The 27,746-nt window shown below is 26.7% G+C and overlaps 2 protein-coding genes across 2 annotated transcripts; both read left to right on the top strand.

Annotated features, from left to right (window-relative positions):
• The first annotated feature begins 24 nt into the window (after nucleotides 1-24).
• LOC145974483 (aminopeptidase N-like) lies at nucleotides 25-16,152 on the top strand. The gene is made up of 11 exons (XM_083104337.1): nucleotides 25-527; nucleotides 640-1,119; nucleotides 1,257-1,443; nucleotides 1,790-1,943; nucleotides 3,291-3,372; nucleotides 4,027-4,388; nucleotides 13,388-13,664; nucleotides 15,014-15,211; nucleotides 15,387-15,722; nucleotides 15,813-15,882; nucleotides 16,027-16,152. The coding sequence occupies exons 1-11, from the start codon at nucleotides 25-27 to the stop codon at nucleotides 16,150-16,152; spliced, it is 2,775 nt and encodes a 924-aa protein (XP_082960463.1).
• Nucleotides 16,153-18,236: 2,084 nt separating this feature from the next.
• LOC145974802 (aminopeptidase N-like) lies at nucleotides 18,237-26,838 on the top strand. Its single transcript, XM_083104824.1, has 11 exons — nucleotides 18,237-18,745; nucleotides 18,860-19,357; nucleotides 19,491-19,677; nucleotides 20,029-20,179; nucleotides 21,555-21,636; nucleotides 22,347-22,708; nucleotides 24,204-24,481; nucleotides 25,702-25,898; nucleotides 26,074-26,397; nucleotides 26,492-26,561; nucleotides 26,707-26,838. The coding sequence occupies exons 1-11, from the start codon at nucleotides 18,243-18,245 to the stop codon at nucleotides 26,836-26,838; spliced, it is 2,784 nt and encodes a 927-aa protein (XP_082960950.1). The 5' UTR covers nucleotides 18,237-18,242.
• Nucleotides 26,839-27,746: the final 908 nt, after the last annotated feature.

Raw genomic sequence — 27,746 nt, 5'->3', positions numbered from 1 at the left:
ATAGATATCCGAGTGAAATTCAACATGACATTCTTAAAACTATTATTAACTATTAGTATAATATATCTTGCCATGATGGCAATAGCGAGTCATGTGGATGATGAAGAATCAAATATCAAAGAAATCGATGAAGAATCGAAAATCGCAGTGCGCAGTGTATTAAACAATACATCAAGCAATATATCAGATTATATACATCCGACACATTATAATATGAAGATAATGTTAAACAATGATTATCTCTATAACTTATGCATAATCACTTTAAATATTTCTTATGCAAAACAATACATAAGTTTTTATTTACCGGATTCAGCGAGTATAATAGTATCGACATTAACGAAAATTAATGATACGGTTTATGAAGCAATCTCAAGAAATTTTATTAAAAACAATATTTTCGTGCTCGATTTCGGTGATATCTCGTTGCGTGGAATGTACTATCTGTATATAGAGTATGCAATCCCAATTAATATCGTAAGGGAATCTTTCGGAACTCCGTACATAAACGGAGATGAAGAAATAGAGTAAGTAGAAGAATATATGAAATATCAAAAACAAATTGTACATTTGTGCATTCTACGCTTACAATTATCTAATATTATTCATTATTTAATGTTTATCATTAAAATACGGCAGGTGGTTAATCGCAACAGGGATCCCAGCGAAAAAACAGCAAATATTTCCATATTGGGACAAGCCAGAATTAAGAAGTACTTTTGATATTTTCATACTGCATCATTCAAAATACAAAGCTTTGTCAAATATGCCGACAGAAACTACTATATTTATGTCCGATATTATGATGTGGACATATTTTCACAAGACTCCTTTGATCTCCATAGATAGTGTAGCATTTCTAGTATCGGGTTTTCATCAGATCATCCTCTCGGATAATGAAACAATTCGTTCATCCATATGGTTCAGACCACAATCGGAACCGCATCTAGAATTTGCGAAAACTGTTATTTCTTCCGCTAGTGTATACATTCGTAATTGGAATATTTGGAGGAGAGAACTTGCGCGGACCTCTGTTTCATTTGAGAGCAAAGTGGATCATGTCGTAATCCCGGATTTACAAAATGATATGGAACAGACTTTGGGTTTCATTTTTTATCGGTAATATATATAGTTGAAAATATAGGTATATTTTAAAAACTATTTTAATTACATATTATATTGTAATCCATTTACATAAGAAATTATATTAATATCCAAAATTTTTTATACACATTAGTATGTATAATTATTTTTAGAGAAGCAGATATCACTTATAATGAAGAATTAGATCCTGTCGCATACAAGACGATAATTGCGCGCTTAATTGCACGTGGGATGGTACAAAAATATATTAGAAATCTGTTCAGACCAACTTACTTATGGCCTCATACATGTTTAAACGAAGGATTTAATATATTTTATCAAGCATCCATTATGGGCAAGGTTATTTTATTACTAACGCTATTTGAATACGCAGTCAAATGATTAATAGTTTAGCAATATAAATAATTGTTAAATATTTGTGCAAATATTCTGTTTTATTTCTTAAATGTAAGAAATTATAAGTTTCCAAGTCTCAAAAGTTTCTAGAAATACGGTGAAAGAAATTTAATGAGAACTAAATATGTATATGTCTTTGTATGAAAATTATCGCAGAAAAATTTACACACACATACATACAAACTTTATTCTTAACAATAGCATATAATAAGCTAATTTTGATATGTACCAAAAACTTTTTCTTTTTGATTATTTATGATAAGTTATGATTATATCGAATTGATTTTAGGCTCTGCCAAATTCCCGGATGATGGATTTGTTTGTAGTTCAAGTTCAACATGAATTACTCTATCTAAATACTTATGTTGTTATAAATTCTACCATAGAATATAATATAAGCTATCCTGAAAATTATATACAGTCTTCTCTTTCTCATATCAAAGGTATGCGTATAACACTGCATAATTAAACAATTAAATAGTTAAATTTCTAATGTTAATTTAATAGAAAATGAGAAAAGTCATTTATAAACAAAAGACCCTGTACGATACTTATGGAAATTGAATTTTGAGGTTTGGTGAAATTTGCAGAAACTCTGGAAATAAATAGTTTGTGGCAAATCAAAAGTCACATTAACCGCGATATCGTTTGATAGAGCCATTTCGTCGCTACAAGCGTTCAAATGTCGAAATAAATAATGTATTATTGAGTAGAATCACACACAGTTGATTACTTTTATTAATACATAGATATTATATTTACGTGGAAAATATGTATATAAATGTATATATAGGGTGTCCATAAATTTCACATATACTATATTTCAGAAACGGTTCAAAAATTACGAAAAATTATGAAACAGGTGTTTAATTATTTTGAGTGGCTAGTCTTTTAATGCAATTAGGAAAGTTGTATCCCTCTTCCATCCGATGGGGGAGACTTAGGGAAAACTTATATAATAACTATATTTTCAATTAATTATATTTTATCAAATATCAAATACCATGTTATGGCGACGACAGCAACGATGCTGCTACATACACATTTTTCCATGTAAATAAATTAGTAAAATGTATTAATAAAAATGATCAACTGTGTATGAAATTCTAATATATTATTTACTTTATTTAATATATTATTTCTACTTTTCCTTAATAGTATTGAAATAACGCCTTATTTCGATATTTGAATACTTGTAGTGACAAAACCACTTCATCAACCTTATCACATTTATTTTGACGTTTTTTAAATTTTATTGTGTTTTCGCGTAAACTATTTATTTCCAAAATTCAGCAAATTCATTCAAAATTCAAATTTCTTCGAAATTTAATTTCCAAAGAAAGAACCGCGCAAGGCAATTAATTTGTAAAATTTAATATATTTTTTCATAATATTTGCAATAACGTAATAATATCTAACTTTAAAATTAAATTTTTATATAATTTTTGAATAATTTTATAATGTGTAATTTTTTTTTAATTATAACTATACATGTTTATCTAAGATTTCAAAAAATTATAATAAAATATAAAATTAACTAATTCCTTATAATTGTCTAATTTATTATTTTTAACAAATTTTTAATGAGTCACTATTTATCTATTATTACAAATTTTTTCGTTGAAATGTATTTATCAATTTTTATAGCTGCTTACTTAGATTTAATTACACAAACTTTGGGTGTCATATATTTAATTTTATTAATTACATATAAATTCACAAACCTTTATTGCACATTGCAGTAAAGACATTTTAAATATACTAAATTCTTTTTCTTTCAAACGTTATAGGATCCATTATATGGCGCATGTTAATACGAACATTACCACTTCATATATTTTTAGAGGGATTCATGAAATATTTGGATAATCAGTAAGTATAATGTATTGTAATGTAATAATATATACATCATAGAGGAGAAGGAAAAAAAATCAAAATATAAAATAAATTTAATAATATATTTCCAGTTTTTTAATGTTTAAATGACATAGATATTTAAAAGTTTAAATTTATACTGCTATTTTATATTTATGAATTTCTGTTAAGATTGAACTTCAACTTTTTAATTAATATATATATAATAGATATTTATATTTTCTAAATAACAAACAATTTAAATTGAATTATTTGGAGAATGTAGTTTTACAATCATAGAATATAAACACTCTAAAATTTTGTAATATAAAAATTAAAATTATTATTTATTCAGTCACGAGACAAATTCTGACATAATTACTAATAAATATATATTAATATATATTAATAAGAAAATATATATATATATATGTAAGTATATATATATATATATATATATATATATATATATATATATATATATATATATATATACACACATATATATATGTATACAATTATATTAAAGTTCATAAATTTCTATCTCTGTAGAAGTTACATTATAGATTAAAATACGAAAATAAATTCTGTGTAAATTATGATCTCTTTCCTTATTATTTATTTATCATTTTTAGTATAGTGTTAAAATTATTATGATGTTAAATCTTAAAGATTTCGTAAGCCTGAAGCAACAACTGCCGATCATTTATGGGACGCTATGAGATCTAAGATGATTGAATTGAATTTTAAGTATGATTTTAATATAAAAGATACGATAAATTCGTGGATTATGCGGAGGTATCCTTCCGTATTGAAGGTGACGCGAAATTATTCTACTGATGTTGTAACCGTATCGGTACAATTTCGCAACAAATTAGATGAGGAACAATATTATATTCCTGTTAGTTATACTACGGAGTTGAATCCCAATTTTACCATAACTTGGACGAATATTTTGTTAACACCATGGCATTCAAAAACTGAACTCTTTCTTGAAAAAAATCAATGGATTATTTTCAATTTACAACAAGCTGGTAAATATTGAATAATAAATTTACATCTATATTATCTATTATATAATAATAAATTTAAAATTATATTGTATATAATTTAAAGTATATATATTTCAATATATAAATACATATATTTGTATAATTATTATATATATATATATATATATATATATATAAATATACATATATTATGTTTGTAGTCGAAGCCATTTTATGTTTGCACTAAATTGCATATCCAAATCGTCAGAATTGTTCAATTATTATACATACAGACATACATACATACATATATATATATATATATATATATATATATATATATATGTTAAAAGAAAAGAAAACTTTTATGCCCTTGTGCAGCGACTTTATTGTGTCCTTTGCTTTGATATAAATGACAGTATTGTTTTTGTCTATTATATACAATAACAATATGCTTCAACGGCTAGAGCAGGAATCACTATAAAGGTTTTACTATAAAGAAGCGTTGTGAAAAATGCGGCGGTTATACTGCGAGTAAAAGAAACAAAAGAAGACTTATCCAGAAAGAGATATAGATAGATCGATATAGTCGGTAGATTTACGCGTAGCGACATGGAACTAATACGCCATCTTAACCGCGAAATATAAAAATTATTTTTTTTTATTATATCTAACACTCCCACTTAAAAAAAAATTCAGAAATGAAGCTCTATATGGATAAAACTAAAAACTGAGTACATTTAAGATGCTTGCTCGCAGGTAGAGCCTTTGTAAAAATATCTGCTATCATATTCTCGGTACATAAATATTTCAAGCTTATTAAATTGTTTCTTAGTGCTTCACGCACAAAATGATGTTTAATATCAATGTGTTTCGTCCTTCCGTGAAATATTGGATTCTTTGCAAGTTTTTGAGCACTTGCGCTATCGTTGTAAAGTGTCGTATCCGAGAATTCCTTCAATCCAAGCTCAATTAGGAACTTTCTCAAATATATTGCCTCTTTGGTAGCCTCAGTTAATCCCATATATTCAGCTTCTGCCGATGAGAGTGCAACTGTTCTCTGCTTTCTAGATTCCCATGTTATGGGCGCTTGACTAAAAATAAAAACAAAACCTGTATATGAATGTCTATCGTTTATACAGCTTCCCCAATCCGCATCTACATAGCCTTTAAGATTCTCCTGGCTTGATTTGTATATAAGAGACCTATCGATACTTCCCTTAAGATATCGTAGAACGCGTTTTGCTGCTGTCCAATGCTCTGGCCCATATTTATTATTGAATTGGCTTAGAGAACTTATTACATAAGCAATATCTGGGCGAGTAGTTACAGCTAAGTACATCAGACATCCAATTAATTCTCTATATGGAACGTCGTTTTTATCTTCCTGATGTTCATTTATCTTCATTAACTTCAGATTTGGTTCCATTGGAGTGTTAACAGGTTTGGCCTCCATCATGTTAAATCTTTCAAGTAGATTCTTGATATAGTTTTTCTGATTCATAATTATGCTATCACCTTTTCTTGAGAATTCAATACCAAGACAGTATTTAATCTTTCCTAAATCTTTGATTTCGAATGCTTGACTTAAATGACTTTGAATTTTTGTATTTCATTTAAATCTGCTGAGACTATTATTATATCATCTACATATATTGCTATTAAGAAAATATCTTCCCCTTGGCCTTTGTAATAGACACAGGGGTCTCCATTTGACGATGTTGCATCAAATTTTCTTAATTCTGAATCAAGTCTTGCATGCCATTCACGACTAGCTTGTTTTAGTCCATATAACGCCTTCTGCAAATGACACACTTTATTTCCAGTTCTTAATTGCTTTAGCATTTCAATAGCTTTAAATCTAATATTGCTTTTATGACTTTCGATACTTATTAATTTTTCTAGAGTCTCTTCCAAAAACTCTGGAATTTCCATATAAACTTCTTCCATGATGATACTATTTAGATATGCCGTTGTAATATCGCACTGATGGATATACATCTTGTAATGTGCTGCAATCGCCATAACTAATCGAATCGAGCTCAATCTAGCAACAGGGGCAAAAGTTTCGTCAAAATCCACACCTGGTCGTTGACTGAAACCACGCGCTACAATTCTAGCTTTTCGTTTCCGTAGACATCCATCAGATTGGTATTTATTCGTCAGTATCACACGGCTTCCAATAATATTCTTATTATCTGGTCGATTTACTAGTTTCCATACGTCGTTCTTGATAATGGATCTTAATTCTGTTGACATAGCAATATACCATTCGTTCACTTCCGGTCCTGAAATGGCTTTCCTTACTGAGATTTCTGCAAACATACTAACCTCTTGAGTCGTAAGCTTTGAAACATGATATTCTTTTCTCGGTCGACCTTTTGATCCTGTCCTGATGATTTTGGGACGACCTGGACCTGTACTTTCAGTTACGTCATTAGGAAGTTCTCCTCTTGCATCATCTGCTTCATCGTCATCAGATAGATCCGTTGCCTAAGATTCTCTTTGAATTATATTTGGGCCTGCTTCAAGCATATGTGGTTCTTCTTTATCTGTATTTCGAGAGACAACCTCGATGTCAGATTGATTATCTTGAATTGTTGCATCAGAATCTTTTATAATTTCTTCCTGAATGCAATCATGTTTATTTAGAAACTTGACATCTCTACTAGTTATCACTTTATCTGTAGTCGGGTCCAGCAAACGATAACCTTTTGCATCCTCAGCAAAACACATAAACTTTAGTTCCCTTGCTTTAATATCTAACTTCCTTCTTAACTCTTTTGGGATGTGTGCGTAAACTTTGGATCCAAATATAGCCATATTTCTTAGATTTGGTATCGTACCATTCCATTTTTGTATTGGAGTAGTCCCTGTTGCCTTAGTTACCAAACGATTTTGCAAATAATTCGCTGTATTTACAGCTTCACCCCAATACTTGTTGGGCAACCCAGCATCTATTAGTAAACATCTGGTCATCTCAAGTAATGATCGGTTTTTCCGTTCTGCCGTACCGTTTTGCTCAGGAGCATAAGTAACAGTATACTGAGCCTCGATGCCTTCCTTTTTGAACAACGCTTGAAGTCGATAATTGACATATTCTTTTCCTTTATCCGACCTAATAATCTTTGGTACAGTGTTGAACTTGGTTTTTACTGACTGTATGTATTCTTGAATCTTATCCGGAACTTCAGATTTGTTCGCCATCAAATATATAATTGTGTATCGACTGTAATCATCAATAATCGTTAGTAAATATCGTTTCTTACCTGGGGTCATAGTTTGCATGGGACCGCAAACATCCGTGTGAACCAGATCTAAAATTGCTTTAGATCGATGCATCGACTTCTTTGGAAATGCATTCCTTTTCATCTTTCCCTTTAGACAAGTTTCGCAGACTTCCTTGATTCCACAATCATTGATACGAATTCCTTCTACTGCTCCTTTATTTGACATATTCTTTATTGCTTCAACATTCCTGTGACCTAATCTTCTATGCCACTGATGTTGACATTCTTCATTGTGTTCCTTAGTGACAGCTAAAACTTTACTATCGTTCTTTAATTTGTATAGATCTCCATCTAACTCTGCTACAGCAATGACGGCGTTTGCATGTACAATATGACACTTGTCCTCCTTAAAATTGATTTCTATTCCTTTTTCTGTTAGTCTTTTTACTGATATTAAACTTTCTTCTAGACTTGGAACAAAAAGTACATCTTTGACATTAACATTTGTACATTTTCCTTTATCATCCTGACAAATTACATTTCCTTCACCAATACCATGAATTTCAACATAATCGCCATTAGCTAATTTTAACCTTTCACCATTGCAATTGCGAAAGCTTTTAAAGAAATTTTTGTCATTGGTCATGTGACTAGTTGCACCAGAGTCAATACACCAAGCTTTATGATTTACTATACTGTTATTATTTATACTAAAACAAATATCAGAATCTTTACTTTCCTTTGAAATTGCATTTACTTTTTCTTTATTATTTTTCCATTTCTTATACTTGATGCAGTCTTTCTTCATATGACCTCGCTTTTTACAAAAGAAACAACTGACCTCTTGTGATATTTGTTGTACCTGCTTTTGTTGTGTCGCTGACTTTTTATTAAATACCTTGAGTGCTTTATCCTCAGATTTTTCTTCATGATGCCTTACATCCTTGCGCCTGTTATCCTCATCTATAAGTTTTCCTTTTACTAACTGTAACGTAAGTTCGTCCTCTGATCTGGTTTCCAATGCCGTAACAAGTGTGCTGTACGAATCAGGTAAACTACTTAATAGCATTGCAATTATCAATTTGTCCTTTAGTACTTCTCCTAAAGCAGCTAATTCATCCACTATATTCAACAATTGATTAACATGAGTTTCCATGTCACCATCTTCTGCAAGCTTCATGCCACACAATTTCTTTAATAAATAAACTTGATTTGTGAGCGATGCCTTTTGGTGATAATCCTGTAACGCTCTCCATGCATCCTTAGCTGACACAGCATCCTTTATGTGTCGTAATTGGTCATCTTCGACTAACAGACCGATAGTGGCTCTTGCTTGTCTATCGTTCTTTAACCATGCTGTATCAGGATTTGCAGGTCTAGTCTCGCTAACTGTATGCCACATGTCATCTCTTATTAATAGCAATTCCATTTTATGTTTCCATACCTGATAATTTCTATTATTTAACTTTGTAATCGAGAAACGTGTCTCTGCCATTGTTATACTGGGCCCATAACCTGTTAAAAGAAAAGAAAACTTTTATGCCCTTGTGCAGCGACTTTATTGTGTCCTTTGCTTTGATATAAATGACAGTATTGCTTTTGTCTATTATATACAATAACAATATGCTTCAACGGCTAGAACAGGAATCACTATAAAGGTTTTACTATAAAGAAGCGTTGTGAAAAATGCGGCGGTTATACTGCGAGTAAAAGAAACAAAAGAAGACTTATCCAGAAAGAGATATAGATAGATCGATATAGTCGATATATTTACGCGTAGCGACATGGAACTAATACGCCATCTTAACCGCTAAATATAAAAATTATTTTTTTTTTTATTATATCTAACACATTTATTTTTCAAAATTATTTTTGATAAAATAGACGAGCACATAATGTTTAACTCTTCAAAGTTCACGAAACAATTTCTGCTTTTAAATTTTTAATAAATAATTTTTAAACAATAATTTTTTTAGTTTTATAAAAAATAAATAATATCAAATTGCACAAGTAAGTGTAAGTGTAAGTGTGATATAATTGTAGTAACTGTAAGTGTAATATAATCATTCATTCATTATCATCTTTTTAATCGTAAGATTATTACTAAATTATTTGCATATTTTTTTATAAATAATAGCATACGTGCGTGCACGCACTCTTTCTCTTTTCTTCTATAATAAATAAATAAGCATATAAAGATTTTGTATATATTATTTACATAATTTTTAGGCGGAAATAAAACGACCATTAATTGAGATTATGTGGAAAATAGGCTATCCCAATTTTGAAGCAGGTAAAATCAATGAAAATACCGATCACATTTATTTGAAAGAAGAGATTGCAAGATGGTTATGTATCATGGATGATGCCACTTGCTTGATAAGAGCCAATTATGAATTAATGTCATATGTCTCAAATGATGATAAAAATTCATTATACAAGTAATTACTTTTTGCACTCTTTTTATTACCATCATTTTATAAATTTTTTCTCGTATCTTGTGAAATATTTTATAATTCATATGTAATCAAGATATATGATTATGAATTCTAATAATTTATTTTTATTTTATTTTGAATATCGTAGAATTTGGACGGGATGGAAAGAATGGATATTCTGCAATGGTTTGAAGGTAGAGAATAAGGATATTTGGAAAAAAGTATTTCTTATGTATTGGATAGAATCTGATAATAGTGTTTTACAGTTCCTACTTTGCTCCAAAAATTCTCTTATCATTCGCGAGTATATGTATGTAATGAGATTTGACGTTATCACGGAAAAAGCAAGAGTTCTCCACCATATACAGAGTTTTTGTTCTATTATTGAAAGGCATGCAAAGGATAACTTAATGCTTGATTTGATATTAAAAAATTTGGTAGATATAAAACCTAGGTAAATGATACTACTTTTTATAAATATACAGTATATACTTATACATAAAGATTTGCTTCATTTGCTAATTACACTATTCAACATTAATTTTGTGAAACGTGTATGAATATTCATTTTCAATGTATTTTTGCCTGCTGAACACGAATCCATTATCCAAATTTGGCTATCACGTCATAATTTTGAGAAAATGGCATCAAAGGGGCTAATTGTAAGACGATGGTTTTGAGAATTTTCGTGACATTGTACGATCGTGTGCACTGGTACCAAATTTTTTGTCTAAATCTTTTTAGAATGCCATGCAACAATGTAAACTTTCATATTTCAAATGCATTTGTTTGTGTCATGAGAACATTCGAATTCGTCGATTTGGGCTTTTTGATGCTATTTTTTTTAAATCTATGGTGTAATAATCAGATTTGGAAATCGTGTTTATCAAGTAAAAATACATCGGAAATGTTTACATTCGAGTTACAAAAGAAATCAAATTTTATTGGATCATGTTATGTAAATCTATTACTTTGTTTTTATAGGGAAATCAGTTTAATTACAGCATTAACTATAATTATTAACCACGTATATTCTAAGGAACAAATTAAAAAGGTAAATTTTAAAATCTCATATGCATATGAAAATTTGTGGACACACATACTTGCATAGAAATATAATTGTTTATTTATTCCTTGAAACTTATCTATCAGTATATACACACCCGCACTCGCACCCGCACCCGCACCAATACATAGTGTTTTGGAAAGCTCTCGATATAAGCTACAAGAATATGCAAAAGCAGGGTGTCCCATTTAAAAAGTTGGAGGTGACCTTCAGGTGACTCTTCAAGGTCAAACTAATGGCACCATCTTATGTTCCCCTTGAAACCATACAACTTTTGTCTGAAACATTTTTCTCTAAATTGCTTCGTTTCCGAGATATAAATTTGTAACGCTTTACGTGGGCCACCCTGTATATTGTTTATATATTCCTTGAAACTCAATATAATTTATATATTCCTTGAAACTCAATATAATTCAAACAGACGGTATATATATATATATACCGTCTGTTTGAATTATATTGAGTTGATATATATATATATATATATATATATATATATATATATATATATATATATACCGTCTGTTTGAATTATATTGAGTTGATATATATATATATATATATATATATATATATATATATATATATATACCGTCTGATTGAATTATATTGAGTTGATATATATATATATATATATATATATATATATATATATATATATACCGTCTATTTGAATTATATTTTACTTTAATTCTTCATATTTCATATCTTTTTATGATGTATGTATAATCGCTAACAACGTTGAAAAATTTATATATAAATTATAAAAGTTTTTCTATTTTCTTTCTAATCTCCTATTTTTGTTAGTTTTGAGTTTTTTCTCTTAATTCAATGAAATTTCGAAAAACGAATATAAAACAATTTCTCTAATGGGTTTATGAAAACAGTTACACTTGCACGATATTGTTATTTAAGGCGCTTTCAAAATATATACAGAGGTGTCATTCTTGTCTAATGCTGCGTTTTTCAAAAAGTAATCACAAAAAAATTTGAAAAATATATACGTCTTCTGCGATCCTTCTAAATAAAATCTAAAATAATAAATTTTCGAAATAATTTACTTCAATATATTATTATTGCATCGTATGAAACAAAATGCTTAAAGTGCATTGATATAAGAAAATAATTATAACTTTTAAATGAATGATGTAAACAAAACCAAGCTTTTTCGAGAAGATAGTTGAGACTTAAATAATGAACCTCAAAAATATACTACATTAATTGATTAAAATTAGATGCTTAAATTTAAAACATAAAGTGTCGTAATTTTTCAAGTATCAAAATCGGTTCTTGTAAATGAAAAATGCTTTCTATTTGTATCAAAATGGTGTATATCGGTTATTTACATTTAAAAAATGTTTTGTAAAGTATGTATGTACAAAATGAAAAACTTAAGATACCTCCTTTGTGAAAATTTACAGCTACAAAGTAAGACATTCAATTTTTTTGAAACGAAAAAGACCAAATCAAAAGAAAATATATTTAAAAATATTGTAAAAATAAGCTCTTGAAGAAAAATAAAAATTCCCTTTTCTTCACGAAAAGTATTCGCAAAGCGTATAGAAAAATATTCTTTATCCTCGAAAGAGTTTGCTTGTTTGCTGTTCAGAAAGAAACAAACGGAGATAGTTGATGCTTTAACTTTTATTTCCTTGACTTAACAATTCTGTTTACGGATGATAGCGATGTACCGTTAGCTCCTTGTGACTCACTAATACTATTAGAAATAGTCAAAAAAAAAAAACGCATGCATACAAAGTAGTTTTAACAAATATTTTTTTTTAAATAAACATGGAAATTGATTTCAAGAATAGTCTAGTGTGCTCTCTGATAAATTGTGATTATGATGATCAACACGATGATGAGGTTTATATACTTAGATATATTTAATTATTAATTTCTTATAAAGCTTATTTATTTTTATACATACATGTATCACTACTCTTATCCTAATTATGCTAACAGCCAGAAATTATGAAAGATATTTACCAATTTTAATTAAAAATTATCATAAGATGTATTAAAACTCATATATAATATATAATATATAATATAAGATATAACAATAGATATTGCAAGAATATTGAAATTTTAACAATATATTTGAAATCTTCTTTCTTGCTGTAATATGTAGAATTGCTGATACAGCCTTCATGTTACATAATAAAAACGGAAGATGCAAACATCTTTAATTATAATAATGTATTTAATTTCGTAATATTTTTAACATCACGAAATATGTTTATAATTAATATATATAATTTTAAAGTACTTGATAATCAACAAAAGTAATTTATTTTATAACAGGATACTATCGTGTCAATTATGATATTGCGAATTGGCGAAAAATTGCACAATACTTAAATTCTCAAAAATATAGTAATATACATGTTCTCAATCGAGCGCAAATCATCAATGATGCGTTTCATTTTGCGATAGAGATGAAACTTGAATTCTCCGTATTTTGGGAACTCGCTTCTTATTTGGCACAGGAAAGAGATTATATAGCATGGTATCCTATGCTCAAAGCATTTGAATTTTTGTCGAACATCTTTCCATTCTTAAATTTTTATCCTGAATTTAAGGTATATATATAGATATAATTACATTTTTTTATAAAATAATTATCCATTACATCAATTATCTATTTTATAATACAACGATTTCATATCATAATAATGAATTCTTTTAAAAATAGATATATGTAGTGAGTTAAACAAAAAAAATTAATTATACATTATTATTTAATTCTTTTTGTACCAAAATTCAGAAATTTAAATTCAAAAGGCGCTTATGTTACATATTTGTTATATATTTTTTATATTTAATACAATCAAATAAATTTTAAATATTTCATCAAGTTATTTTTCTATAATAATAATACATTAGTATTTACATGATAATTGTTGATCAATTGTGTAATTAATATTTAATTAGTTTTCGGAAATTATAGAACAGTATATAACACAATTATCTTTCTTATATTAATTTTCTTTCGTCGTATTCGAATGTTTACGATGTTAAAAATATACAAACATTTTGCAGAGAAATTGATTTATATAATATTAAGATAATCTTTTTACATTATACAACACATAATAATTTAATATAAAATAATCCACTTGTAAATGCTTGTTTTATAAAGAAAATTGATATAAAAATCATATATCAACATCGATACATCAATTGATACATCAATATGCACAGACTAAAATATATGTACAAAGTGTCTCGTAAAGCTTGATCGCGCGTGCCTCGACTCTTGTTTTTTCATTGCTATGCGACATTCGCCGCTGGCACACCTATCGCGCATATCCTACGATATAGTCTCGCGAAACGCACGCTTATTCACATTTTTAATTAATATTTCAATAATTATTACGAAAATTGTAGAATTGTAAAGAATCTTTCTGTTCAGTTTATTGCGTTCTACCCACTCAAGAAGCACAATCTTATGAAACACTTGCCTCGACTCTTGTTTTTTCATTGCTATGCGACATTCGCCGCTAGCACACCTATCGCGCATATCCTACGATATAGTCTCGCGAAACGCACGCTTATTCACATTTTTAATTAATATTTCAATAATTATTACGAAAATTGTAGAATGGTAAAGAATCTTTCTGTTCAGTTTATTGCGTTCTACCCACTCAAGAAGCACAATCTTATGAAACACTGTATATATCGATATATATGTTAAAAATTCATTAAATGATAAAATCCATACCTATTTAGATGGTAATATACACAATTATTCACACACAAATAAGAAATTGGTAAATCTACTTATTATGATATTGATGCTACGAAGTCACATAAATATTAAAGAAATATGAAAGAAAATTATTTAGTAAAAATGTTTATTTGCGCGTACATTATATCTGTTCCTGTAAATAATGAATTAACTAAATATAATGATAGTTATTAAATTTTAGGGAGTGCTAGGTTTGATTTTATGCAGAATTTTATATCTAATTATTGGAATCTGTATGACGAAAGTCACATCAGCGATCATGCTAAATGCTTAAAACAAGAACTCGCAAAGTGGGAGTGTATTATAAATGAAAATCCTTGCGAAGAAAAGTCTAAGCGTCATTTGAAATGGCATCTAGCAAATCCTAAAGAAAACAAGTACTTCTTTTCATAATATTTTATTCTTTTTCTAGGATTATTTTTTTATATTCTGCATATGTTTGAGAAATTAGATATCACTTATATCAAAAAATTATTTATAAAATACTAAAGAAACTATTAACACAATTTCGATTAGAAGATTTTTATTTCTTTTCTGGACTGTCTTCTGTAGACTTTTGCCTGGATGGAAGAGGTGGACATATTGCAATGGTTTGAAAACGGCAGATCGTGATACATGGAATAAAGTTTTTAATGATTATATAAAAGGAAATGATAAAATATTAGAATGTTTGGCTTATAGTAAAAGTTCTAAAATTATAATCCATTATTTAGAAACAAAAATATCAGTAATTTTATATAAACCTTGGTATAATGTATCTTATATTGAATTTGCATCGATAGAGCGAGCTTATGCCTTAACTGCTAATATTTTCCTTCCTGTTCTTGAGAGGCATACTAAGTACATGTTTACAAGTTTATTAAGTAATTACGAAACAATAATACACAGGTGACGATATTATTTAATAAAGATATACTACACATTGATGTGAAGATTTTATTGTACGAATTAGTTATAATATTGTTTTATTTTTTATAGAAAAGTCAATGGGATTGTAACATTAATTGTTATAATTAACAATGCGTATTCTAAGGGACAATTGGGCGAGGTAAATTTCAAATAATTCAAATTTCTATATTTTATATAATATTTTTCTTTAATTCTGCTTATAATGATACTCTGTATTTGTGACAGTGCAATTATTAAATACGAAATCATTTATTGATAATAATTATTTAAAAATCCATTTTAGATAAAGAAATTTGTAAAAAAGAATTTGAAAAATTCAGTCATTCCCAGTATTGAATACTTAATAGAAACACGCTGGTCGGAGATCGAAAAACAGATAAATTATTTTCGATCTTTATTTAACAATTGAATAACGAAATCTTTAAGATATTAACTGTTTAGAAATTAAAAATAAAGCATAAATGATTGTAATAATATTTATAAATGTATATAATTAATTATTCACTAATGTCATATAGGAATTAATAATTGTTTAATTGTATTTAATCAATATAATATTATAATTGCACAATATAATATTAAAAATATTGTATTGTATAATATTGTATAAAAATATTATATTGTATAATATTGTATAAAATTATTATATTACATTACAATATAATTCATATTATGAATATTATGTATTGATATTTTTAATATTATATTATAATACATATTATATTGTATTACATTTCTGTATTATTCTGTAAACTTAATACACAGATGTTGATTATATATTTACATGTGTTTATTTTACACAGATACATACATATACAGGGTGTTTCCAGTATCTCGCAACAAAGTAAAATCATAAGTAAATATCGCAAAACTGAACTAAAGAATCCTATATCATTTTGAAAACCACCACGTAAAATTTCGAGATATTAATTAAAAAAGATCGGCCAATACATACAAGTATAAGCGCGATTATAATTCTTCAATTAATTTTCTCTCACGAATAGTTTCTTAGAAAAATTGTTTTTATAAATAAATGCTTCATATACGAAAATGAAATAAAAAACATAAACAAGTTTATACTTATTGACTTCTGTCGATATGTAAGATATCCTGTGCTACGTATAATCAAGACGTTATTTATATAACACTACGTACTTCTATATAATGTCAGGTATGCCAACAGAGCCATCAGTTCATAATAGTCTCTTGAAGGGATAAGTTCGCGATTGAATGCTTTTGGTGTTAAATCTGGTATTAAACCTGGCTGATTGAACTAATAGGATAAGGCATTAAATATGTAATAAAATATTTATCTTTCTTTCTTTAAATGTGCATACAAAATTGTGTGGAGTAACAGGTAACGCTTTTATTTTATAAAAGACTTTCTATTTTATAAAAGATTTTCTTTAATTTTCAAATTGACTAACTCATTTTATTGTAAATATTATTTTTATCTTTTACATACATTACAGTTAATAGAAATGAAGACATTTACGTTTGTACTGTAATCGCATGTTTCGACCATTTTGACATATAGAAAGTGTAAAATTTATATGCTAAACTTCTTTTTGACATTATAAAATTATTGTGTAATTAATTTTATATTATTGCTATAAAATTGTCTAAGCTATATAAAATATTATCTCATTATCTAAGCTATAAAATTATCTATCTTAAAAACGTATAATATTACCTGTGTTTTGTTTTTAAAATATTTTTTATAATGAATGTCTAGGACCAGTAGGATATGTTAATTTGAATGTGTAATGAACGAATAAACAACAAATAATAAAAAATAAACATTTTATTCAAAAAGATGTGTTATAAAAATATTAACATAATTGTTTTTAGAATTTTGTTCGAATGTTTGATACAATCTGCTACATTATCAAAATTTCAAATATTTGATGATATTTGATTTCCGTTCAGTGTTTGTATGTTTTTAATACATTTCTTACTTAAGGAACAGATTGATCTTGAAAATAACATGTTAGTAAACATATAGTCCATATCATGTATAAAATCGCGTTGTTCAGAATATACCTTCATTTCTCATATATTTTAATGCTTATATTATATATATATATATATATATATATATATATATATATATATATACATTGAAATATGTAATTGTACTAGGACAAATCTTAATGATAGCTAAATTGAGATAAATAAGAGTTATGTTTATTGTGCTTGTCCTACTGGAATTATCAAAATACATCCTTCATGTCTCCTAATATTCAAGTCCGAAAAGAATATTTCATATGTCGTTTTAATAATTTTTATATTTATGTATCTTTTCTAATCATTCCTTTATTTATTAAACTGTATTATTTTAATTTCTTTTTAAATTAATCGTATTTTCTTATGAAGTGTTTTGTAAATTCTCTTGAACATTTTTTCACACAAAAATCGATTTTATTGAAGATACTCTTTGTAAATACTTTTGTTTTTATTGAAGAAACGTTTTTTATAGATATCCGAGTGAAATTCAACATGACATTCTTAAAACTATTATTAAGTAATAGTATAATATACCTTGCCATAATGGCAATAGCAAGTTCTATGGATGGTGAAGAATCAAATATCAAAGGAATCGATAAAGAATCGAAAATCGCAGTGCGCAATGTATTAAACAATACATCAAGCAATATATCAGATTATATACTTCCGACACATTATAATATGAAGATAATGTTAGACAATGATTTTCTCCATAGCGTATGCATAATCACTTTAAATATTTCTCATGCAAAACGATACATAGGTTTTTATGTACCGGATACAACAATTATAATGTACTCAAAATTAAATCAAAATAATGGTAAGTTTTATAAAACAAAAATAACAAATTTTATTAAAAACAATATTGTCACGTTCGATTTCGGTGATGTCTTGTTGCGTGGAATGTACGATCTATATATACTGTATAAAATCTCAATTAATATCGTAAGGGAATCTTTCGGAACTCCGTACATAAACGAAGATGAAGAAATAGAGTAAGTAGAAGAATATATGAAATATCAAAAACAAATTGTACATTTGTGCATTCTACGCTTACAATTATCTAAAAAATTAGACATTATCTAAAATATATCATTAAAATACTGTAGGTGGTTAATCGCAACAGGTATACAGCGAGGAAATAGGTATCAAACGAAAAAACAGCAAATATTTCCATATTGGGACAAGCCAGAATTAAAAATTACTTTTATTATTTGCATAATACATCATTCAAAATACAAAGCTTTGTCAAATATGCCGATACGATATAATGAATTGACGAACGATAATATGAAATGGACATTTTTTCATGAGACACCTTTGATCTCCATAGATAGCGTAGCATTTCTGGTATCCGGTTTTCATCAGATCATCCTCTCCGACCATGAAACAATTCGTTCATCCATATGGTTCAGACCACAATCGGAATCGCATCTAGAATTTGCGAAAACTGTTATTTCTTCCACTAGTGTATACATTCGTAATTGGAATATTTTGAGGAGAGGACTTGCGCGGACCTCTGTTTCATTTGAGAGCAAAGTGGATCATGTCGTAATCCCGGATTTACAAAATGATATAGAACAGAGTTTGAGTTTCATTTTTTATCGGTAATATATATAGTTAAAAATATAGATATATTTTAAGAACTATTTTAATTACATATTATATTGTAATCCATTTACATAAGAAATTATATTAATATCATAAATTTTTCATACATATTAATATAATTATTTTTAGAGAAGCAGATATCACTTATAATGAAGAATTAGATCCTGTCGCATACAAAACGGTAATTGCGCGCTTAATTGCACGTGGGATGGTACAAAAATATATTAGAAATCTGTTCAGACCAACCTACTTCTGGCCTCATACATGTTTAAACGAAGGATTTAATATATTTTGTCAAGCATACATTATCGGCAAGGTTATTTTATTACTAACGCTATTTGAATACGCAGTCAAATGATTAATAGGTTTAGCAATATAAATATTTGTTAAATATTTGTGCAAATATTCTGTTTTATTGCTTAAATATAAGAAATTATAAGAATCCAAGTCTCTAAAATTTCTAGAATTCTGGTGAAAGAAATTTAATAAGAACTAAATATGTATATGTTTTTGTATGAAAATTATCGTAGAAAAATTTACACACACAAACACACATAAAAACTTTATTCTTAACAATAGCATATAATAAGCTAATTTTGATATGTACGAAAAACTTTTTCTTTTTGATTATTTATGATAAGTTATGATTATATCGAATTGATTTTAGGCTCTGCCAAATTCCCGGATGATGGATTTGTTTGTAGTTCAAGTTCAACATGAATTACTCTATCTAAATACTTATGTTGTTATAAAATCTACTAGAGAATATAATAGCTATCTTGAAAATTATATACAGTCTTCTCTTTTTCATATCAAAGGTATGCGTATAACACTGCATAATTAAACAATTAAATAATTATAAATTTTTGAATGTTAATTTCATAGAAAATGAGAAAAGTCATTTATAAACAAAAGAACCTGTGCATTTCTTATGGAAATTGAATTTTGACGTTTGGTGAAATTTGTAGAAACTCTGGAAATAAATAGTTTGTGGCAAATCAAAAGTCACATTAACCGCGATATCGTTTGATAGAGCCATTTCGTCGCTACAAGCGTTAAATTGTCGAAATAAGGCGTTATTTCATTACTACTGAGGGAAAATAAATAATGTATTATTGAGTAGAATCACACACAGTTGATTACTTTTATTAATACATAGATATTATATTTACGTGGAAAATATGTACATAAATGTATATATAGGGTGTCCATAAATTTCCCATATACTATATTACAGAAACGGTTCAAAAATTACAAAGAATCATGAAACAGGTGTTTAATTATTTTGAGAGGCTAGTCTTTTAAAGCAATTAGGAAAGTTGTATCCCTCTTCCATCCGAAGGGGGAGACTTAGGGAAAACTTATATAATAACTATATTTTCAACTAATTATATTTTATCAAATATCAAATAGCATGTTATGGCGACGACAGCGGCGATGCTGCTACACACACATTTTTTCCATGTTAATAAATTAGTAAAATGTATTAATAAAAATGATCAACTGTGTATGACATTCTAATATTTATTTTATTTAATATATTATTTACTTTTCCTTAATAGTATTGAAATAACACCTTATTTCGATATTTGAATACTTGTAGTGAAGAAACCACTTCATCAACCTTATCACATTTATTTTGACGTTTTTTAAATTTTTATTGTGTCTTCACGTAAACTATTTATTTCCAAAATTCAGCAAATTCAATCAAAATTCAAATTTCATCGAAATTCAATTTCCATAGAAAGAACCGTGCAAGGCCTTTCATTTGTAAAATTTAATATATTTTTTCATAATATTTGCAATAACGTAATAATATCTAACTTTAAAATTAAATTTTTATATAATTTTTGAATAATTGTATAATGTGTAATTTTTTTTAAATTATAACTATACATGTTTATCTAAGATTTCAAAAAATCATAATAAAATATAAAGTTAACTGATTCCTTATAATTATCTTTATTATATTTAACAAATTTTTAATCATTCACTATTTATCTATTATTACAAATTTTTTCGTTGAATTGTATTTATCAATCTTTTATAGCTGCTTACTTAGATTTAATTACACAAACTTTGGGTGTAATATATTTAATTTTATTAATTACATGTAAATTCACAAACCTTTATTGCACATTGCAGTAAAGACATTTTAAATATACTAAATTCTTTTTCTTTCAAACATTATAGGATCCATTATATGGCGCATGTTAATACGAACATTACCACTTCATATATTTTCAAAGGGATTCATGAAATATTTGGATAATCAGTAAGTATAATGTATTGTAATGTAATAATGTATTGTAATGTAATATATACATCATAGAGGAAAAGGAAAAAAAATCAAAATAAAAAATAAATTTAATAATATATTTCCAGTTTTTTAATGTTTAAATGACATAGATATTTAAAAGCTTAAATTTATGCTGCTATTTTATATTTATGAATTTTTGTTAAGATTGAATTTCAACTTTTTAATTAATAAATATATAATAGATATTTATATTTTCTAAATAACAAACAATTTAAATTGAATGATTTAGAGAATGTAGTTGTACAAACATAGAATATAAACACTCTAAAATTTTGTAATACAGAAATTAAAATTATTATTTATTCAGTCACGACAAATTCTGACATAATTACTAATAAATATGTATTAATATATATTAATAAGAAAATATATATATACGTATGTACATATATATATATATATATATATATATATATATATATATATATATATATATATGTACATACGTATATATATATTTTCTTATTAATATATATTAATACATATTTATTATATATATATATGTATACAATTATAGTAAAGTTCATAAATTTCTATCTCTGTAGAAGTTACATTATAGATTAAAATAAGAAAATAAATTCTGTGTAAATTATGATCTCTTTCCTTATTATTTATTTATCATTTTTAGTATAGTGTTAAAATTATTATGATGTTAAATCTTACAGACTTCGTAAGCCTAAAGCAACAACTGCCGATCATTTATGGGACGCTATGAGATCTAAGATGATTGAATTGAATTTTAAGTATGATTTTAATATAAAAGATACGATAAATTCGTGGATTATGCAGAGGTATCCTTCCGTATTGAAGGTGACGCGAAATTATTCTACTGATGCTGTAAGCGTATCGGTACAATTTCGCAACAAATTAGATGAGGAACAATATTATATTCCTGTTAGTTATACTACGGAGTCGAATCCCAATTTCACCATAACTTGGACGAATATTTTGTTAACATCATGGCATTCAAAAACTGAACTCTTTCTTGAAAAAAATCAATGGATTATTTTCAATTTACAACAAGCTGGTAAATATTGAATAATAAATTTACATCTATATTATCTATATTATCTATTATATAATAATAAATTTACAATTATATTGTACAGGGTGTCCTAGACCACCCGTACACCCCTTTTCTTTCAAAAACTAAGCATTTTAGGGAAAAATGTTTCAGACAAAAGTTGTTTGGTTTCGAGGGGGCCATAAGATGGTACCATTGGTTTGACCTTAAAGAGTCATTTGAAGGTCACGTGAAGGTCACTTCAATTTTTTTAAGTGGAATACCCTATATATTTTTGCACATTCTTGTAGCTCATCTCGAGAGCTTTCCAAAACACTATAATTAAGTTAGTTTTCATTAAGTACTTTCCGAGTTATGAGGCTTGAAATAATTTCTTAATTTTACGTAAATCATAAAATATCTTGTAAAATATTCATTTTTCGATTATCTTACCTTAATATTTTTATGTACAAAAAAGAGGTATCAATTGGTGTAAAAGAAACTTTTAAGAAAAAATATGTAATTGTTAATTACAAATTACATATTTTTTCTTAAAAATAACTGTGTTTCTTTTACACCAATTGATTCCTCTTATTATTTTGTACATAAAAATATTAAGGTAAGATAATCGAAAAATGAATATTTTACAAGATATTTTATGATTTACGTAAAATTAAGAAATTATTTCAAGCCTCATAACTCGGAAAGTACTTAACGAAAACTAACTTAATTATAGTGTTTTGGAAAGCTCTCGAGATAAGCTACAAGAGAGTGCAAAAATATATAGGGTATTCTATTTAAAAAAATTGAAGTGTCCTTCACGTGACCTTCAAATGACTCTTTAAGGTCAAACCAATGGTACCATCTTATGGCCCCCTCGAAACCAAACAACTTTTGTCTGAAACATTTTTCTCTAAAATGCTTAGTTTTTGAAAGAAAAGGGGTGTACGGGTGGTCTAGGACACCCTGTATATAATTTAAAGTATATATATTTCTATATATAAATACATATATTTGTATAATTATTATATATATATATATATATATATATATATATACATATATAATGTTTGTAGTCGAAGCCATTTTATGTTTGCACTAAATTGCATATCCAAATCGTCAGAATTGTTCAATTATTATACATATAGACATACATACATACATATATATATATATTTAATATATATCATATATGATATCAATTTTAATTAAAAATAATCATAAGATGTATTAAAACTCATATATATAATATATAATATATAATATAAGATATAATAAAAGATATTGCAAAAATATTGAAATTTTAACAATATATTTGAAATTTTCATTTCTTACTGTAATATGTAGAATTGCTGATACAACCTTCATGTTAAATAATAAAAAACGGAAGATGCAAACTTCTCTAATAATAATAATATGTTTAATACTGAAATATCTTTAACATATCGAAATATGTTTAATCAATATATATCATTTCAAAGTATTTAATAATCGACAAAAGTAATTTATTTTATAACAGGATATTATCGCGTCAATTATGATATTGCAAACTGGCGAAAAATTGCACAATATTTAAATTCTGAAAAATATAGTAATATACATGTTCTCAATCGAGCGCAAATCATCAATGATGCGTTTCATTTTGCGATAGAGAAGAAACTTGAATTCTCCGTATTTTGGGAAATTGCTTCTTATTTGACACAGGAAAGAGATTATATAGCATGGTATCCTATGCTGAAAGCATTTGAATTTTTGTCGACCATCTTTCCATTCTTAAATTTTTATCCTGAATTTAAGGTATATATATAGATATAATTACATTTTTTTATAAAAAGATTATCCATTACATCAATTATCTATTTTATAATACAACGATTTCATATCATAATAATGAATTCTTTTAAAAATAGATATATGTAGTGAGTTAAATAAAAAAAATTAATTATACATTATTATTTAACTTTTTTTGTACCAAAATTCAGAAATTTAAATTCAAAAGGCGCTTATGTTACATATTTGTTATATATCTTTTCTTTACATTTAATACAATCACATAAATTTTGAATATTTCATCAAGTTATTTTTCTATAATAATAATACGTTAGTATTTACGTGATAATTGTTGATCAATTGTGTAATTAATATATAATTAGTTTTAGGAAATTATAGAACATAGTATGTAACACAATTATCTTTCTTATATTAATTTTCTTTCGTAGTATTCGAATGTTTACGATGTTAAAAATATACAAACATTTTGCAGAGAAACTGATTTATATAATATTAAGATAATCTCTTTACATTATACAACACATAATAATTTAATATATAATAATCCACTTGTAAATGCTTGTTTTATAAAGGAAATTGATATTTAAAGTTAAAAATACTTAAAATCTATATTTGATACGCCACAGATTTAAATTAAGAAAATAATAATAAAAATCATATATCAAAATCGATACATCAATCGATACATCAATATGCACAGACTAAAATATATGTACAAAGTGTCTCCTAAAGCTTGATCGCGCGTGCCTCGACTCTTGTTTTTTCATTGCTATGCGACATTCGCCGCTGGCACACTTATCGCGCATATCCTACGATATAGTCCCGTGAAACGCGCGCTTATTCACATTTTTAATTAATATTTCAATAATTATTACGAAAATTGTAGAATGGTAAAGAATCATTCTGTTCAGTTTATTGCGTTCTACCCACTCACGAACGTTAGCACAATTTTATGAAACATTTTATATATCGATATGTGTGTTAAAAATTCATTAAATGATATAAAATCTATACCTATTTAGATGGTAAAATATATACACAACTATTCACACCCAAATAAAAAATTGGTAAATCTACTTATTATGATATTGATGCTACGAAGTCACATAAATATTAAAGAAATATGAAAGAAAATTATTTAGGAAAAACGCTTATTTGCGCGTACATTATATCTGTTCTTGTAAATAATGAATAAACTAAATATAATGATAGTTATTAAATTTTAGGGAGTGCTAAGGTTTGATTTTATGCAGAATTTTAGATCTAATTATTGGAATCTGTATGACGAAAGTCACATCAGCGATCATGCTAAATGCTTAAAACAAGAACTCGCAAAGTGGGATTGTATTATAAATGAAAATCCTTGCGAAGAAAAGTCTAAGCGTCATTTGAAATGGCATCTAGCAAATCCTAAAGAAAACAAGTACTTCTTTTCATAATATTTTATTCTTTTTCTAGGATTATTTTTTTATATTCTGCATATGTTTGAGAAATTAGTTATCACTTATATCAAAAAATTATTTATAAAATACTAAAGAAACTATTAACACAATTTCGATTAGATTATTTTTATTTCTTTTCTGGCCTGTCTTCTGTAGACTTTTGCCTGGATGGAAGAGGTGGACATATTGCAATGGTTTGAAAACGGCAGATCGTGATACATGGAATAAAGTTTTTAATAATTACATGAAAGGAAATGATAAAATATTAGAATGTTTGGCTTATAGTAAAAATTCTGAAATTATAATCCATTATTTAGAAATAAAATTATCGCAAATTTTATTCGAACTATCTGTTCATCAGCTTGGACTGACGAAGCGAGCTTATGCCTTAAATACTAATATTTTTCTTTCTGTCATTGAGAGGCATACTAAATATATGCTTACAAGTTTATTAAATAATTACAAATCAATAAGCCACGGGTAACAATATTATTTAATAAAGATATACCACACATATAGATGTGAAGATTAATTGTACGAATTAATTATAAACGTATTGTTTTATTTTTTATAGAAAAGTCAATGAGATTGTAACATTAATTGTTATAATTAACAATGCGTATTCTAAGGGACAGTTGGTCGAGGTAAATTTTAAATAAATCAAATTTCTATATTTTATATAATATTTTTCTATAATTCTGTTCATAATGATACCCTGTATGTGTGACAGTACAATTATTAAATACGAAATCATTTATTGATAATAATTATTAATATAATCCATTTTAGATAAAGGAATTTGTAAAAAAAGAGCTCAAAAGTTCAATCATTTCAATTACCGATGTTGAACAGAAGATGGAAACACGCTGGTCGGAGATCGAAAAACAGACAAAATATTTTCGATCTTTATTCAATAATTGAATAACTAGATTTCTAAGACATTAACTATTTAGAAATTAAAAATACAGAATAAATGATTGTGATAATATTTATAAATGTATATACTTAATTATTCACTAATGTCATATAAAGATTAATAATTGTTTAATTGTATTTTTTCAATATAATATTAATTGTACAATATAATATTAAAAATGTTGTATTGCATAATATTGTATAAAAATATTATATTGTATAATATTGTATAAAATTATTATATTACATTACAATATAATTCATATTATGAATATTATGTATATTTCTAATATTATATTGTATTAAATATTATATTGTGTTATTTTTCTGTATTATTCTGTAAATTTAATACATAGATGTTGATTATATATTTACATGTGTTTATTTTACACAGATACATACCTATACAGGGTGTTTCCAGTATCTCGCAACAAAGTAAAACCATAAGTAAATATCGCTAAACTGAACTAAAAAATCTCATATCATTTTGAAAACCACCACGTAATATTTCGAGACATTAATTAAAAAAGATCGGCCAATACATGCAAGTATAAGGGCGATTATAATTCTTCAATTAATTTTCTCTCGCGAATAGTTTCTTAGAAAAATTGTCTTTATAAATAAAAGCTTCATATACGAAAATGGAATAAAAATCATAAACAAGTTTATACTTATTGACTTCTGTCGATATGTAAGATATCTTGTGCTACGTATAATCAAGACGTTATTTATATAACACTACGTACCTTCTATATACTATCAGGAATGCCAACAGAGCCATCAGTTTATGATAGTCTCTTGAAGCGATAAGTTCGCGATTGAATGCTTTTGGTGTTAAATCTGATATTAAACATGGCTAATTCAACTAGTAGGATAAGGAATTAAATATATAATAAAATATTTGTCTTTCTTTC

The sequence above is a fragment of the Camponotus vicinus genome, unplaced genomic scaffold (assembly GCF_025532165.1).
Source record: "Camponotus vicinus isolate PSW18456_S1 unplaced genomic scaffold, iyCamVici1.0 SCAF_7, whole genome shotgun sequence".
Taxonomy (NCBI): Eukaryota; Metazoa; Arthropoda; class Insecta; order Hymenoptera; family Formicidae; genus Camponotus; species Camponotus vicinus.
Note: the sequence above shows the minus strand (reverse complement) of the source record. Positions and strands in the feature narration are given on the sequence as shown.

Bases quoted from the DNA above. Each gene is read 5' to 3' on its own strand.
- LOC145974483 (XM_083104337.1), top strand. From the start codon at position 25: ATGACATTCTTAAAACTATTATTAACTATTAGTATAATATATCTTGCC. The intron at 1,444-1,789 runs GTTATTTTATTA...AATTGATTTTAG, and splicing joins AAGCATCCATTATGGGCAAG to GCTCTGCCAAATTCCCGGAT. The intron at 15,723-15,812 runs GTGACGATATTA...TATTTTTTATAG, and splicing joins TACGAAACAATAATACACAG to AAAAGTCAATGGGATTGTAA.
- LOC145974802 (XM_083104824.1), top strand. From the start codon at position 18,243: ATGACATTCTTAAAACTATTATTAAGTAATAGTATAATATACCTTGCC. The intron at 25,899-26,073 runs GTACTTCTTTTC...TGTCTTCTGTAG, and splicing joins GCAAATCCTAAAGAAAACAA to ACTTTTGCCTGGATGGAAGA. The intron at 26,562-26,706 runs GTAAATTTTAAA...AATCCATTTTAG, and splicing joins CTAAGGGACAGTTGGTCGAG to ATAAAGGAATTTGTAAAAAA.